The 17,913-nt window shown below is 46.4% G+C and overlaps 1 protein-coding gene across 2 annotated transcripts in view; it reads left to right on the top strand.

Moving 5' to 3' along the window:
* Positions 1-17,913, top strand: part of LOC119372104 (voltage-dependent calcium channel subunit alpha-2/delta-3) — a 205,891-nt gene that overhangs the window by 136,610 nt on the left and 51,368 nt on the right. For both annotated transcript variants that reach the window (XM_037642567.2, XM_037642566.2), the window contains exons 14-17: positions 2,201-2,284; positions 9,840-10,103; positions 12,002-12,058; positions 17,049-17,129. In XM_037642567.2, coding sequence (XP_037498495.1) covers positions 2,201-2,284; positions 9,840-10,103; positions 12,002-12,058; positions 17,049-17,129 — 486 coding nt within the window. The remainder of the gene's footprint in view (positions 1-2,200; positions 2,285-9,839; positions 10,104-12,001; positions 12,059-17,048; positions 17,130-17,913) is intronic.

Raw genomic sequence — 17,913 nt, 5'->3', positions numbered from 1 at the left:
CCGTAAACGTGAGCGGACGAGGTGGTGTCGCCACCTGGTGGTGCACAGATCACCCAGAGACGATTAGAGGTTTGGTGACCGAAAAGTAACGGGAAAGGAGAAAAATAAATACCAGTGGGAAAAATAAGACCATTCTGCCGCAAAGGCCGGAAAGTCGGGATGTGAATTTATAGGGTATTTTTTTCTACAGGAAGAACAATGTAAGTGAAGTATGCAAGGGTTGACGCTTGGGCAAGTTGGTGTGGATTCATTTCAAAATGTTGACAGCGCAAAGAACCATTATGAAGGGACGAGACAACAAAGGTAAAGAGCGCTGACTTCCAACTAGTCTTTATTTCGATAAGAAGTGCATATATACATGGCAAGGGAGAGGGCGCTAGACAAGAAAAGAAAGAAAGGATGTACAGGTGCTGCCATCGTTGCCTCATCATCTCCAATACAGCGCGCATATCACCACGTGTGCCCCAAGACCCAGCCAGGTAATCAATTTCTTGATTTAGAAGCGCAATAGAGGGAGCACTGACGCACTTATCTCCTAGCTTATGTATCAAATCGGCTTCAATAACTTCGCGAGTTAGCTGATCCCTATGCCTCGCCATCACTTTGCCCTGATTGAAGCCGGGTGTACACCCGCAGTCCCTGGTATTATTCGTATCCAGCTAACGCGCTTGCGCATACTGCTCCACCAGACACGCCGAAAGCTTCTGTCATTGAACAGTTAGAGTCGGAAGTGAATCCTGTGGCGGCTTCAGCACGCGCTCGTATTTTATTCTCCACAAAAAATGCCAAAAAGCATTACCTCCTCTGTCTTGGTGTTCGAGAAATATGTCAGACTGGCCGCTTATGAGGTGCATGGAATCGCCGAATGCGAAATCCCTGTTTTCGCTATGTATGTAACCTTCAGACTTAATGCTCAGCGCTAGGAGAGGGTGTTTCACTGACACCTCACTACTGTATACTTAGAAGTGTTGTGAAGTTTGCAGGATTCGTATCTTGCTTTACAATCCACGGATTTATATTCGCAGTCGTTTACAATAACTGATCGCTGGGCAGTGGAAAATTACACCATCTCCCGCTAAAGGGGACCATGAGGCGATGCGAAGCCGGAGCACTTGCACGATCGCGTTCCGTTGGCGTTCGTTGGGCATGCTACCGATCTCGCGTCGTGGAACGCGAAGAGGGACGCTACGCGCGTCGTATCTTCCATCTAGCCTGGCCGTTAATTCTCACAGGGCGAGCGGGGAACGCGGTCGACAGGCGGGCGAGAGGGGGCAGCGTAGAAGAGGAGAGAGAAGGGGAGGGGACGCGCATGCGCTCGAGCTCATCGCGGCGTTGCGCAGGAGAGAATTTCGGCATGTCTAGCCCGCGTTTCAGAGGAAGAGTGGAAAGGGGGAGGGGAGAGGGAAAATGGAAAGAAGAATGGGAGAGGGGAAGGGGAGAGGGAAAGTGGAGAGGGGAAGGGGAGAGGGTGAGTGGAGATGAGGTGTGTGGAGAGGGTATGCGCATGCGCAGTAAGGGTGGTCACGCCGCACACCACCACCACCGGATTGAGCTCCGCCTTAAGATACTTCGCATCTAATAACCCCATACGGCCGCGAGGTGGTATAGTGGCTACGGCGCTCGGCGGTCGTGGGATCGAACCACGGCAACGGCGATCGTATTTAGATGGAGGCGAAATTATAGACGCCCGTGTACTTAGATTAGGGTGCACGTTAAACAACCCCAGGTGTTCGAAATTTCCGGATCCCTCCACTACGAGGTGCCTCATAATCATATCGTGGCTTTGGCATGTCAAACGCCGGAAATTGTTTATAAAAGAATAACCCCAAACACCAGTAGTAACAAAATGTATTTTGTAATTTGTTTGGACCGCAGCCTGGGTATGTCATGCGGTCCTGTTTGATGGAGTGACTGGCAAAGACAGCACTTTCTTCAACTTTCGGGCTGATTGGGCGGATGTCTCCCCGCGGTGCCCGGATTATCTCGTCTGAATGCCCGTATGCTCTCTTTGAGCTCCCCGGATAACAGCTCTGGCATTTCGCTGAAGGTCACTTGAAGGCCGCTGACTGTGGGAACTAAAAACATTTCATGTTTAAAAAAAACATTCTCACGATTCGTGTCGCAGACGCATTTAAAGCTTTCAATGCTACCGCGTTATGACAATTTTTGCAATATAGAAAATTTTTGTTTCGTCATCCAGAAATACGTACCCGTCATGAGTCGCCCCATAGTGTTGTCCCGGAGACATCCCATCGTCTGGACTCCCGTCTACGGCGACATGACGGTAAGTGCGCACGCGCCGTGCGCTGGCTCGAATGCTTGTTCTGCATGTCACGTGATTTATTCGGCATCCAACATCCTACTGGCACAAAGCGTCTGCTGCGTTCATTCTTGTAATTTCAGTGGTAAAAATTAAGGGCGATCTTCACGCTCGGGCGCGATTAACTCCGATTGATTCGGATTTGGTGCGCTGCTTTCAAATCCTAATGGTGATTATAGATTCTGTGTACATTGGTAGTTACTGATTCGTATCCAGTTTTATCTCCTGGGTCGCAGACGTCTCTAAAATGTCATTATACTAGTATAAATAGAGAAAAGACGGGAAGCTTGGCTGTTCTGTCAGAAAAAAAAAACGATAACGTTAGATTTCGAACTCGTTACTTTCGTTTGTACGCTAGATAATTCGGCTTTCCTTCGTGCCCTTTTCTCTATTTGTGATAATTATTAATTTGTAGTTACGAACGCCCAGGCTTAAGCTTATTATAAGTCTTATTACTTTTCTTAACAACGCATTCGGATGCTGCATTCGAATTTCCAGTTAACGCTGTCACAGAGAGATTTCTCTACACGAATGAACGCAGCTGATTTGTTTCCGTAATGTGCGCCATCGAACATTTCGGTTTAATAAGCCTGGGTGTACCGTTGTGGACACTGTCGAATTCCATCTTGGTGGTCATGATTAGTCCAAATTGTGTATACTGCCACGCCCGCTTCTTCTTTTATTTTGATGTGTTCGAGTTTGACCAGCAAGGACGGTTATCAACGCTCGACGCTGGCCGTGAAGCAGTGTTCGAGAAGCTTCACGATTTTAGTAGATCGTTTTGTTAAGATTGCGTGCCGCACGCGAATGTTCCAGCTTTGTCGAGAGATAACGCCGCCACCAGCGATATTGCTGGAAAGTTCCATAGCGCCTGTATAAAAGCCGACGCGCTTGACCGCTTGTCAGTTGATCGACGGTCGACGCTCTGTCCGCCGCTATCAGTGTATTGCTGTAGCTTTCAGATTCTCGGCCACAAGTTCGGCCTAATAAAGAGTTTCATCTCGACTTGCTGACTGCTGCCTTCGTCGACGTCACGACCACGTGACAATACGGTCGCTCTAATTGCCTTAAGATGCCGCCATTGCAGAATTTGGCAGTGTGGGGCAATTTGACAATGTCTACAACAGTATGCCCTTGTTTATTAAGTTGGCTACGTGGCACGCCGGCTTCTGAATGCTCGCGAATACCTGCTAGCCCGGCCCTTGTGCTTGTGTCCCGTGCCTATGAAGTAGCCATTCAGAAAACACACTACAGCAGTGTTCACATTGGACAATGGGATCGCATAGGGCCCAACTCTTTGATGTGCATGGTTTAGGTTTAGAGTAAACTAAAAACTTAACAACTTGACGATTACACTAGACAGGCAAGTGGCTGGCATCGGTACCTGGTCATAGGTGTCGTTGCTGTAGTTTACATAAAATACAGTGTCGCAGAAACTCGCTGCTCTATTATTCCAACCTCACGCATCCATGTCCATGGGATCGTGTAGCGAGCAAGGTCCTTTTTAGATCTTTTCGCGTGAATACCCCTCAAAATTTTGCTATCGAGAAGTGCTAGAAGGCTCTGAATATTTCCGTAAGTGAACGCGATAAAAGACCCGCTTTAAAATAATTACACTTTACAAATCGCGTGCTTAAGCTATGGCTATCTCGGGCTACCAGCTACCAGGAGCTTCGTGAATAAAACAAGCTTACTAATCAACTTCAAAGCAGCAGTGGACGTCAACATGTGAACGATCAATCGTTAACGACATTAGAAATATTTCACATATCCACTGTTTAAATACTGACCTCACGCAACTCGTTGAAATGCAGTATAAGCTTGCAGCCAGTCTTGGAAGTTTAATCCTTTTCTTTTTCTTGAATCTTCGTTCCTTGTGCCAGCATCGAGCAATAAGTGCTAAACGTATCTGCAAGTCGACGAATTTCTTTTCTAGGCATTATCTTTCCGCGTTGTTATAAAATTTGTGGAAATCTGATCACAAACAAACTGTCGTCAGAGAGTGGGCATTGCTGGAAAGGGTGAGGGGTTGGTGCGGTAGTATCCTTCAGTGTTTTCACAATTTTGTTTTTAATTTTTGCAGTAACGCTTCAACGTTTTCCACAAACCAACTCTACGCACAAATCAACTGAACGTAGCGTGTCTTTTTTCTGTTTTTTTTTTCACCTTTAATCGAGAGTCTAAAGCAGGACAGTGGGATTCCGAAGTCTCAACTCAACTCAGTTAGTGGGCCAACGTAAGAAAATATTCGGGACAATCTACAAGACTGTAGAAGGGAGAGGGGGGGAATTTGAGGAAAATGTCAGCTAACGTGGCCATCTGAAAGAAATTCTTTCTCATACCTCATATATGGGTCATTTCTGAGGGGGAGATTTAGCGTCAGGATTCTAGAAACAAATCGATACCGGTCTCCAGAATCAGTAATATCTCAACGCCTATTCTGAAATATATGGAGTTTTTGTTCCACGGTTATGTTTCATCACATTGTAACCGCATGGGGTTCCTCAGGAAAAGAACGCTTGAGACCAGTCACATCTGTGTAGTTCATGAACATAATTATTTAAAAATAAAAATAATAAATATAGGACGAACACGGTCATGTGCGGACAGTGCCGCTAGCGAAAGCTCTGCGGGCCGCGTGCTTGAGTCCCCTGGTCTAAAGGATCCGCAAATCTCGACGTAAAGAAAGAAACCACGAAGGATGCAGGACTGACCTCTTTTTGTTGCGTCTTCTAAAAGCAGCCTCAAGTTCTCGATTGATTCCTTCGAAACGCGTCCGCCCTCCAAAACGAACCCTGCGGGCCATTTGGTCTCTGGGCTCGCGAAATGCTTTTCCACCGCGCCGAAGTCGTGTCCCAGCGTTGTTTTCCTGTTTCCTCCCCACACTGCAGCAATTGTATTCCTGCTAAACGGAAGTCCCGACAGCAACAACAACACGATTCTTGGAAACGCCCTCGAATAAACAACAACTAAACGAGCAAGTGCATACGGGCGCGATCCCATTCCATCACCCTTTTCGCCTCCAATACTTTACGATTCCCTCCGGGTCCCGCCATTTTCCTTCCACTTTTTTTTAGTTCCATCTTACAGCCGCCACATCACCAAGTTTACAGCCCGTAAACAAATACACACTGCAAGACACTTTTCCTACTGCACGCTCTGGCGGGGAATAGGCGATGCTTTGATAAAACTGGTAGCTATCTCACTCACTCACTCACTCACTCACTCACTCACTCACTCACTCACTCACTCACTCACTCACTCACTCACTCACTCACTCACTCACTCACTCACTCACTCACTCACTCACTCACTCACTCACTCACTCACTCACTCACTCACTCACTCACTCACTCACTCACTCATATACACACAAGCACATATACGCACAGATACCCTTACGCACAGGCGTACCCGCAGGCGCTCACACCACACTCACGTTTCTTTTGTTCACAGGCACCACTCTCGCCACCACCACGTGACTACGTACACCAGCGTGGAACACGCAAATCGTTTACGACACTCGTCCCTTTCTACAAAACACAGACACTCATTTCGTTTGTTCATTCACTCTCTCGCTGTCTCACACACACACACGCTTTCTCTTTGGATACACTGCATTTCTTTCTCTTTCTTCTTTCTGTTTTGGTTCGTTCGGCGCGCGGCTAGCCGGCCTCCGCCACCGCAGACCCTATTGTCCGTGCGAGCGGCGAGATTGGGGACACGGTTGCCAGAGGAGGGAATCGGAAGCGCGCAAAACTCAGAATGGGGAGCTCCGTTTCCCTCCCGAACGTTTTGTGTCTCCCCCTCCGTCCCGTTTCTTCCCTTTGTGCGCTCCGGGTGTCGAAAAAGAAGACGAAACGCGGCGGGAAACGCGCATCTGCCGCCTTCGCTGCAGCCCGTCTCAGTCGTCGTCGCTACCCCGAGTCTTGCTTCTGGGTTGCGTTCCTTGGTCTCATTTCTTCCTCCAACTTTCTTTTCTGTCCAAACATCCTCGATGGGTTCCTCCCGCTTCTTTTTTTTTTCTTCCTTCTCTCTCTCTCCCTTTCTCACCTTACTTCTTTAATTCCATTCTTACCACTTTCCCGTATTCCTTATTTCCCCGTTCATCACCTTCATTCTTTCGCTTCCTTTATTTCCCTTCCGTCTTACTTTCTTTCTTTTCTTTCTTACTTCGTTACTTCCTTCCTCTTAAATTTTCATCGTTTTGTTTCTTTCCTTAATTCATTTTTTTCATCTATTATTCATTTTCTCGTAGTGTTCTGCTTCCCCTACTACTTAGTTCCGTCTCACCATATTTCCTTGCTTCATGTTTTAATTAATTTTTCTTCATTCTTTCATTCCTAACTTCTCTTCTTCCTTTGTCGTCGCCCTTCTTCTCCTTCTTTCCTCATTGCTTTACTTCCTGCGTTTCCTTTCCCGATTGTCTTACTATTTCTTTTTGAAAAACCTTTCTTATCTACTTCCCTATTTCATTTCTCTATCTGGTTTCTTGATTACTTAATTGCTTCCTTCATTTTCTTCTTCCTTCCTTGCTACAAACCATTTTTTTTAATTCTTTACATCCTTCCCTACTTCATTCTTTATTTCATTCGGTTTCCTCCTCTCTTGCATCGCTTACCTGCTTCGTACCTTGCCTCATTCAAAACCACTTCCAGAAGACTTCCAGGATAGGTGGGGGGTGCAAAACGCCTTTTGAGATCTATCTTCTAGGTGGCTTTTCCTGACGGATATAATCCTCCTCGCTTCTGACTTCTTCGAAAACATTTTTTGACAATTAAGACCATGTATCTCTGAATACGGCTAATCATATATATTTTTGTTCTAGCTGGAATGTAACTAGCAAATGAACTTTGAAGCGTATCGTAAACTTTCCTGTCTGTTTATTCGTTTTGTTGTGATTTGCAGCTCACGCCACATGCCATGGTAAGCAGCCGTGGTGCGTTCAAACGGAGCGTTCACATACAGCGCTTACGCCGTGTTCACATGCAGCGTCTGCTCGTATCCGCCTCGTGCGCTGCTGCTTTCAGTGGTACTGGTGGCGCCACCAACGGCGGACGGTGGCGATAGGTGGATCTGCGCGGCTCAGAGAAGCCGTGGGTAAAGCGCCTGTTACTCTCCGTTTTTCTATTCATGTTTCATTCTGGTTTGATATTTGTACTGCCGACGCTGCTCCACTAGACAACCATGCCGTCTGTTACGTCCATTGTTCTATATTATTTGTTTCAAAATGACAGGCCCGTTTTTTAATGCGTGCGCGCGATGCACTGCGTACGTTTCTTACGTGCATGTGTCCAAGTTGTTTGCGTTCTCTGTTAACACAGATGAAATAAAAATTGTTGCAGTACAAAATAGCATTCTTGTTTTATTGAACACCCCAACAATGACTATTACGGCTGTATGCCTGCTTAAGAAACGCACAAAAGACACGCGATTTTATCTTCGCCCAACACTCGTAGCACTCAACTAGGCCAAGAAAACCAAAATCTAACTTGCTGAACGTTTTAACAGCCGTCACACAGCTGCATAATAATGCGTGAAAGTACTGTAGCAAATGACCAACAAACATTCACACAGCGTTTTTTTTTTGTTCACAGACCGTATTAACATATGAGAAAGTTCTAACTGCATTGCAATCACATATTTCGGAATATCTAATCACTTTCACCATTGAAGCCACAATCCTCTAACACATGCGCTTTAAATTGAGCATGGTATTACTCAGACTTATACAGGAAATGCGCACGCGTGGCATTACTCAGATTTATATAGGAAATGCGCACGCGTGCAATGTATCTCGTGTGCTAGATTCTCCTTTGGTACGTGCAGCTCAAAATAAAATGCGATTCTAGAAGTAATGTTCGTGGGGTAGCGAGCATATAGCAGAACAACTACTTACAGCTTCACTTACCTTTGCCAAAACGGTATTCCAATTGCAATTCAATATTAACCGACGCAACAACGATAACAACACGCCTGTTGCACACAGGCGTACCAGGTTGACGCTCGAGGCCAAGCGCGGTATTTTAAGTGTAGCACAATCGTGCGCGTACAGTACGCTAGAATATTCTGGCACAATGTCGTCAAGCTTGCAGTCACTTCAGCGGTTCCCACGATGTAGCACCAGTTGACGTCCTCGCGTCATCAAACTTCTACGACGCCGAGAACTACGCACACAGCTGACTTGGAAAAACGCGGTCTTGCAGGAGGCCATCTTGTCCCGCAACCAACGGACAAAAGTACACAACTGAGGCGTCTGAAACATTGCCGTTGATGAGATGGCAGCTGAACGAAATCAGGGCTCGTCGTCCGACGTGTGGCCACCGCCTTAGCACAATATTAACGTTGCAACGTTCAAGGAAGACGCGACGAGCCCAGCCGGTCTTGTCGGGTACGCTACAGCACAGTGCACAGCGCGCGCTCTCACGGCCACCGAAAGAAATAAAAGAAAGTGGAGAGAGGAGTTAGCTTGGAGCATGGCCAGTCGGTGGAAGCAAGAGGACGTGTTGCGTCGTCGGTGTGGCGTATTGTCGAGAGATGGCGCTAGTTTGTTTTTGCGCAACGAAATCGCAAACTTGATTCAAAATGCATGGGATCCTATGGGGGGTTGGGAGAGGGCACATCTTCCTTTCTCCTCGCTAGTCACCCGGGGAGCCGAGCGGTGGCGCCACCATACCGATGCACGAGGCGGATAGTGTTCACATGAAGCGTCTTCACGTCTAGCGTTCACATGCAGCGTCTGCACGTAGCGTTCACACGCGCCGTTTACAAGCGTGAAACCACTTGCCGGTACCAATCTGCCTTGCCCGAGCGCTTTAATTAGATTCGCATTTCTAGACTGCGTTACTGGCGTGTACAATGCGCGCGGTTCATCGTGAATGTGATGCGATACGCTGCCGTCGCACTTATGCATGTACTAATGTGTTATACCTGTGTCAAGCGGGCAAGATAAGTGTACTTACGGGGATAAAGTGCGCTTTACTAAATCTAAACGACGCAAACGGAGTGTTACTCGCGGAAGAGGACACTCCGGTCATAGTGCGTTCTGCGTCTCGGGCGGAATTGAATTGCAACGCTTGTATAGAAGACAGCTGCGTTTCTCGGTGAGAAAAAAAATAACAACTTTGTTTTTACGCATAATTCAATGTAAGGCAATCATACTTCTCAATTTTTCTTCTCTACATCTTCGAAAAACGCGCTCGCACTCTGTCGCCATTTCTTCTTTGCTACAAGTGTGCTCTGTTTTCCCGTTTAGCACCGCGTACCTCAAGTGTTACTCAGGGTTCGGTAGCGTACTCCCCGTAAGTGCACTTAACTCGCCCGCTTGGCGCGGGTTTTACTTTCACTGTTGACTGCTCTTGCCATCGTACTGACGGTCCTCGCAACTCTCCTCGTTCCAAGCACGACTAACAAACCTAACAAACTTGCCTGCCTGTCTCGTTCTTCTTTGCCCTTTCCCAACCTCCTCACCCCTTCTCCCCGATGCGCCGTGGCCGCTGCTGCCATCTCGGCGGCGCAGGAGCCCAAGCTGACCGACTGGCTCTGGGAGGAGCGCGAGAAGGCGCAGGTTCGCAAGCTGATCCTGCAGCAGCGCCTGTTTCGCAAGAAGGACCCCGAGCCCTCGTACTACGCCGACGGGGACGCCCTGGTCGCGGGAGACGACTCCTCGGCCGAATACTTGGCCGCCGACCAGGCCGACGCGCCGGCCCTGAGGCGCCGCGCACGCTCCTCCGCCTCCTCCTCCTCACAGGCCGAGGCACTGCGAAGGCCGCCCAAGAAAAAAGTGCGTCTTCTACGCTATAGTGCTTCAGGGCGCACAATAAGTTCCGTCTATCAAATATTTTGCGAGAAGGATACGAGAATCCTCGAGGTTTTTTTGTTTGTTTTTTTGTTTAATCAGTCGTAGTCGTATGCCGTATTCATGAATTTTCACGATGAAACAGCGCGAGAACAAGATGAAGACGAGAGGACACAAACACAGCGCTGTATTCATGAAGCCAGAGAAAGCGTACAGCGAAAAGTATTTGTCGCCTGAAATCGATGTAGAAATGATATGGTTAGAGGAAATGAAGGTGCACGACAACATAACTTATCGCAGCTGAGATCCGAACCCACGCCATCAAATTGCTCATCGAATTGTCCGTGTAGTACGTAACCAATCAAGGGTAGCCGCGGAAGCCAGGCATGCGCAATGCGGAGGAGGTGAGCTTTAAATTCCTACAAACACGAACGCTGTAAAATATAAAATGCCTTAGCCTTTCAAAAGTTCTAATTGCAGCGTAAAGCAACTGACACTTAAATTTCTTCAGAGACAGTTATTACATCTTTCAATCTGTTTACTAACATTACGAACGAAAGTGTGTTTAATATGGAAACGCGACAGCAATGTTAGACTCAGTGTCTTTTTTTTTTTTTTTGTTCGCGACACATGGAGCCACAGCACGATGGACATCCGATCGAAACACACCGTTGTAATCGCTCTTTAGTAACTCGCTGCCGTTGCAGTTGTACGCTGCAGGCGTTTCCTCTGCGAAGGATTCGTTGCTTAGCGGCAGGCGAACATTGAACATGAACCACTGTGATTAACCGTATGCGTACCACCGCCGCTGACTGAGACGTTAGAAAGTCGTGTCCGTATAGGTAGCAGTGCTTATACGGGGCAGGTGTACCTTCGTTCTTGCTTTGGCATAGGTACTTGCTCAAGTCTCACGTCATCTTTCTTTTTTCTTGTTTAGTAATATTTCAGAGCTTCGTGGCTGTCATGGAGCCGGCCGATAGCTTCTTCGCGGAGAAGCGAACTCCAGGCACGATCTGAATGTTTACACGTCGTTTCCCCCGATGCATGTCGGTCTCGCATCGTTCGTATAATCAGCTGCAAGCTTAGAATAGTTGAATCGCCGTAACCTTTCGTACCGTTACCGTTTCTGTTTATCGGAGCCACAAATTGATGTGAAACCACGTGACCAACAAACAGGTGCGACCAAGCAACGGTAACGGTAATAGAATATATATGCCTTGCGTACACACTAACACGTTTCAGTAGCCAAGTGTGGCTCCTTGCATTACGTCTTGCCTGAAAGACACAAAGAAAGCATGTTTTCATTTTAACCTTGCATACAAAAGCATGGGAAGCCTATGGATGAAAGTGCATATGTTATGTTTGTATTATTATTCGTTCTACCTGCTGTAAAGTTTTCTGCGATGCAAAGATGCAAAGAGCTCCTGAGGCATTTTCACGGGGCATTGTTTTTTTTTTCATGGTAAGGCATTTCGTGGGGTAAGTTGAATAACTTTCTTCATGAGCACTTGTAGCTACTTTAAGAAAAACCGCAGTGTTTTTTTTTCCTGTTTAATCAAGGCTTCCTGTTTCGCAGTGGCAAGGTCGAGTCGTTTCCTATTTACAAAACACCAGTAAGTTATGTTGAAAATGCTTTGTCATTGTCGTAGGTATTTTCGAACAAAAATACATTTTGGCACACTGTTTTCATGATAGCCATGAACCCAAAACATAACCAATATGTTTTTTTTCTTGTGTGTTCTATTTCTTTTTTTATGGAATGAAACAGCGTCGCGAATCTCTGAATTTGCGCCCCAGAATTTGTGACGTAACGTAAACTGTGATAATAACCGAAGAATCCCGTTTGCGTACTCAACTTTGCCTTTTGTCACACCTGTGTGCAGTATCCGCCGTTATACACGACAGTGGCGGCCCCCGTGTACAACACCAGCAACGACACTGTGAGTATGCCGACATGATCATACAGCCAAAATATTACAGCAATTCTTAAGCGGTAAAGAAATATTCGAGCAGTTCGAATATTCGAACGAATATTACAGTATTTGAATTGGCTTCGAAACGAATTTAACTTATTCTAAATTTCAAAGTATTCGAAATTAACGAATAGACATATATAAACCACATGTAACCCCCTGTAGAGGCGGTTTCACTGCAGTAGACAAATGCTGTACCGTGAAGACACTGTTCCAAGGACAGTCCGCTCTGCCGCGGAGCCCACTTCAAGGTTAAATGAACACATTGCCCTCACATTGATTCATCATTCAAGTTTGAAAGCTCGTTTTACCAGCTTATATGCTCTAAGTATTATAAAATTTAAAACGTAACGTATTTTACAGGTTATCACTTTCACTCTACCGAAAGTCAAATCCTGCTGCTATTCAAAGATGCTTCCACTTCCCTTCGAACCAAAAAGAATGGCATTTGCACATGCTTTGTTTCAATTTAAAAAAATATATATTGTGCAGGTTAGTTGGGTCATGACAAATATACTCATTTTTTTCTTAACATGTCGTATATACTGCTCGAATTCAAGTGGAAATTATTCGACCAAATCACTATTCGCTTTAAGTTCGCCTCGAGCCTAAAATTCACTATTCGCATAAGCCTACAATATAGGCCAACGAAAGAAAGGATTTCAAAGCTCTACTTCGGATGATTTTGATGAGATAGGTTGATTATTAGAAGAGGACATCAAGGTCCAAGCTCCTGTGCATAAGTGCTAAGTCACAAGTTTGAAAGTCCACTTGGTCGAAACGTTGGCTCTGGCGACATTTTCTGTTCAACGACGTCTCATTTGCATATTTTTTTAAACGTTTACCCATCGTGACGCTCAGCAAGAGTTGTGAAGATGTTGTCCTGTGCTTGGTTTCGTTATTACATAATATGCGTTATCGTCTACCTAAAAACAAACATATTTTTCTCAAGTGTCTTATGATCGGTTATGACAACGTATCAGCGAACTTTTATGTTATGTGTGGGCATTTTAATTGCGTGAATACTTGTGTTTTGTCAACCTTTTGTGTTGAGTGGACGCATTTTTGTATTGAAGAACTTGGACTGAGTGCGTGAGTGTTGTACTATGTGCCTTTGTATAGCTATGTGTTCGTTATCTAACTTTCGACGAGAACTATTGTGCAAGAGAAAAGGAGCAGCCGGCGCCACGCATTGGCACCAACCTCTCATTATGCACATTTAATTAAAAAATACGAAGCGTGTCGAAATGAACAAGGTTCTCTGGGTTCGCGATTTGGAAGGTATGCGTCAGTTTAAACGTGTGTGCATGGAATACTCTGGTCGCCTTTCTTATTTCGAGGCGCAGAACAATTTGTTTCGTATAGCTGGTTGACCAAATATATTTCAATGATCTGGTGAAAGAATTCCAAGTGCAGATACAACAGTGGCTGGGTCGAGACACTTTTCGGACAACCGTAGAAGATGCGATTTTAACAGTGCGTGCTGAACTGACCATTGCCATTCGCAAAAACAACAGATAAATAGTTTACTTTAAGGTCCACGTGAACCTGACAGGAAGATGCTAAATACTCAAGAAGCCTTACTATTCCTTTCTCTAAGAAAAACCGAGAAATACGGTTCAATAAAACTTGCTGTTGGGCGAGTTGGTTCATACTTGCAAGGAAAGAATATTGATGCGCACACACATAAAAACACGGACTCAGGAGACAAGGACGAGCGCAAACTTTCAACTAACTTTATTTTTCGTCGTCAACAATATATGTCATCCGTCACGTGGTCACAACGCTAATCGCTTTTCACTGTCAGATCACAACAAGCCACGCAAGAATCTCTTTTCACCATGCAATAAGGAAACAGTAGGCTGGCTAACACACGCGTTTCCTCTAGTTGAGTTCCAAAAGTTCCCGTGCGGTGCTAATAGGCGTGTGGCGAGTAGGGCGCCTCAGGATCAGCATGACCGGTGCCTCCTCGAGGGTGTTGACGCTTTGGCAAGGACTGTCAAGGCCAAGAGGGACTTCCGCCAGTGCCGGGTTCCGACAGATCTCGTCGTGAAGCATTTTAGGGACAATGACCTCCGACTGCTTCAAGCCGATAAAGAGGGTGGGTTTGTGGTTTTAGATGCTGTAAGTTTCAATAAGAAGACTAGGAACGCCATTACTAAGAATTTTAAGGAGGTTAAAAGTAGCGCTATTCGCGTGAAGACAAAGGCAGCCGACTTGTGTAAGGAGCTTCAGCTTGAGAAATTGGCCAGGGGCGTTATTGCATGCAAAGGCAACACACTCAGTGTTTTTTTTTTTCACTGCGAAAACGCACAAGCCGGAAGTTCCGTTTCGTACAATAATAAGTGAAAAGTGATCTTGGCAGCACCTAGTAAGCCAATTCCTGCTGAGAAATTTAAATGTGCTAACGGTCGACGACCCTTTCGCTACCAAGAGCTCAGACGATGTTGTGCGTTTTCTGCAGGAGGAACATCGTATTGACTATATGTTCTCTGTCGATGTTGAAGATTTATTTTATTCCGTTCCACATAGCCAGTTATTTGTAGCTGTACGTGAGTGCATCGAAGCCGGTGGGGCCATTGACTTTCAAAACAACGCTGGTATGTCGGTGAATGACTTCATGTCGTTACTCGAATTTTATCTTCGCTCTACATTTGTAGCCCATGAGAACCGGTTTTATCTGCAGCGACAAGGAATTTGCATCGGGTCCTGTGTGGCACCTGCTGTGTGTAACATATTTTTAGCGGACGTGGATCGTTCTTTGTCTAGCATCCTAGAGACAACTAATGTTATCAAAGTTTTTAGATATGTAGACGATTTTTTAATACTTTTAAAGAAACCCATTGACTTTAATCTTGACAAGTCTGTTGATTCTATCCTTGACGTGTTTCAGCAGTGCGGGAAGGGTTTGACCTTTACCCATGAAATCCCTTGCAATAACTCGTTGCAGTTTTTAGATTTAAGACTGTTTAAACACTCACGTGTGCTGGTCTTACAGCCCACGAGCGCAGAAGGGACTGCTGCCATATGATTCAGCACAGTCGAAACTAGTTAAGCGGGCGATAGTGAAGCTTTGTCTGGGGTCTGCACTTGGCAAGTCATGCCCACATGCTATGCAGGACAGTTTGATAAATCAAGTACGGCGAGTGTTGGAAGCCGGATACCCTTGCACGCTCGTTACGGCGGTCGCAGAGGCTCTCCTGCGAGAGTCAAAAGCACCCCGTTCCGGTAAGACACCAGGGCCGCAATCCAAGGGCTGCCCTGTAGTGTTGCCCTACATTCACCGCACTTCTCACAATCTGAAGAAGGTTGCGGGCAGGCACGATGTGACGATGGTTTTTTCAGCCCCGCGCAAGCTGGCAAAGCTCTGCTCGAAAATTTCTTCGGCTAAGAAGAGTCCTGGAGTGTGTGGCATGAAGCACGAAATGCCTTATGTAGCCTGCGCGGTTCGTGTCGTCTATGAGATTCCGCTTTCATGTGGAAAGTCTTATGTCGGGCAGACCGGAAGGTGCATCAACGTTCGTGCAAGGGAACATGAATTGACCATAATTAATAAAGAGAACGCGCATTTACCAGCGCATGTCCGACATTGCATGTGCGCACCGAATTTCCGAGCGATCGGAGTATTGGGCCGAAGCCAAGATAGCACCGCACGGGAACTTTTGGAAGCCTATTTTATCTCAACTAGAGGAAACGCGTGTGTTAGCCAGCCTACTGTTTCCTTATTGCATGGTGAAAAGAGATTCTTGCGTGGCTTGTTGTGATCAGACAGTGAAAAGCGATTAGCGTTGTGACCACGTGACGGATGGCATATATTGTTGACGACGAAAAATAAAGTTAGTTGAAAGTTTGCGCTCGTCCTTGTCTCCTGAGTCCGTGTTTTTATGTGTGTGCGCATCAATATTCTTTCCTTGCAAATCCGAGAAATACTTTGAGGCGTTGTAGTACGTATGCGAGATATTTCTGTGTGTATGTGCTTTGGTTGTCACTGTGATCATTCTTGCACTAAGCGCTGTGTGCTGTATAAGGTGTTGTTGAAATAGGTCAGATGACGCCGAAACACCCGTCGGGTGCCGTCACTGCGAATACGTCACGCTTGAGGAGAGTTTTGTTTTCTTATAATACTTTGTTCTAGTAGTAAAGAAATTAGGGTTTCGCCGCAAGAGCGATGCAACGAATGCTATAGCAGCAAATTGCAATGTTATACGAGGTAAGGCTAGCAGCTAACTCTTTTGTACCCGATCTCGCGTGTCTGTACACAACGTTGGTGTATGGGAACACAGCCGCTCCAGGGAGCGAAGCGGTTTTCGTGCTGTGTGTCGACTGAACGCGTCGTAAACGGGCCGTTTGCTGTTGTCTGCCGAGATAGCACGCGCTCCAGCGCCCTTATGATCATAATTCGCAGTTTCTACGCGAGCGACGCAGCGCACCCTCCCCCCCTCCCCCCGGGCCCCCTGCTTCCATCATGCACGAAAGACGGGCGGGACGTTTCCGTTGAGGTTATCGCGTGTCCTCCGTGCGACGGAGATGACCGGCTCGTTTCATCTCTCCTTCAGCCGCGTTCGTCGCCAATGCTTGCGCGCATTTACTCGCGGGTAGAACATTTGATGCGCGGGGCGATGTTATTGAATTTTTTCGGGAAATGACGGTAACGGCGACCCCGACGGCAAAAACCCGTCGAGACTGTTCATATAATTGCTATCGCAACAAAAAGAATTGCGAGAAAAATATGTTTCTTTTACATCTCACTCTGATATATTAACAGCGCTAAGAAAACAGGGACAAGAGAGGGCACAACTCGTGCGCTCTAGGCAACACGGCGCACATGTTGTATTCCCTATATGTGCGTTACGTTGTGTATTATGTGTAATATGTGTATTGCGTTGTGAGTGTCGTTGTTGTCGTTGTTGTTGTTGATGATGATGATCCATCCGGTCACCTTCTCCTTCGGTTGCAGGCTGGAACCGCCAACCTGCTCGGCGTCGTCGGTATCGACGTGCCGCTGCGGGAATTCCAGAAGGTCGCCCATCCCTTCAAGGTGAGCATTTGAAAAATTACGAGGAGGAGGAGGAGGAGGAATAAACGTTTATTGCACGAAACGGTGTCGCGGTGCTAGTCCCGCGTCTACCCTAGGTGGGAGGTCTCCTCATTCCAGGAACACGAGAAAAAGAAAGATTAAATTGTGTGAATGCGCTCACGTGTTCAAGATTAGTTTTTCTCTTGTTAGTTTCTTTTTTTGTGTGATGCTGGCTGAAAATGCCGTAGCGTATACGGCGCAAACCACAGTCTAGTTCTAGAGTAGGACAATTTCGGTGAAGTTGATGACGATATTTATGTGGCCTTCATCTTTCTAACGGACGAACAGTGAGGCTGCATTCTCGCGAAGGTAAAAAAAGAAAACGAAAACAAAACGGGGAGCGAAGTAAAAAGAAAATATGTGAGAGCGAAAAAGTGCGCGTCGCCCGCGTCGCCTAGAGGTAGCATACTGAATTTGAGACCACATTCGGACGCGTTCCCAGAGGCTATAGCCTGCATGCCGGCAAAGGCCATTGACTCGCCACCTTATTGTGTTATTAACTTGTACATTTCTTTTGTTAATGTTATAGGCGTGAGCAGGGTTCCCCATTAGGGGGCGGCGGCATGGGGGGATGAGCGCAAACAATTACCTCAGCTCCCCCCACCCATGTTGCCAAGTCCAAAAAAAAAAAAACGGGCTTCGCAATGAACGCAAAAATAAAAATGACATGGTGAATGGTTGCCCACACTGGCCTGCCTTTGGTCCCCAGCTTTCCATGGGTAAAGATGGGAAGTAAGCAGCTATT

Source organism: Rhipicephalus sanguineus, chromosome 10 (assembly GCF_013339695.2).
Source record: "Rhipicephalus sanguineus isolate Rsan-2018 chromosome 10, BIME_Rsan_1.4, whole genome shotgun sequence".
Taxonomy (NCBI): Eukaryota; Metazoa; Arthropoda; class Arachnida; order Ixodida; family Ixodidae; genus Rhipicephalus; species Rhipicephalus sanguineus.
The sequence above is the reverse complement of the archived record's forward strand: the minus strand, read 5'-3'. Positions and strand labels throughout refer to the sequence as shown.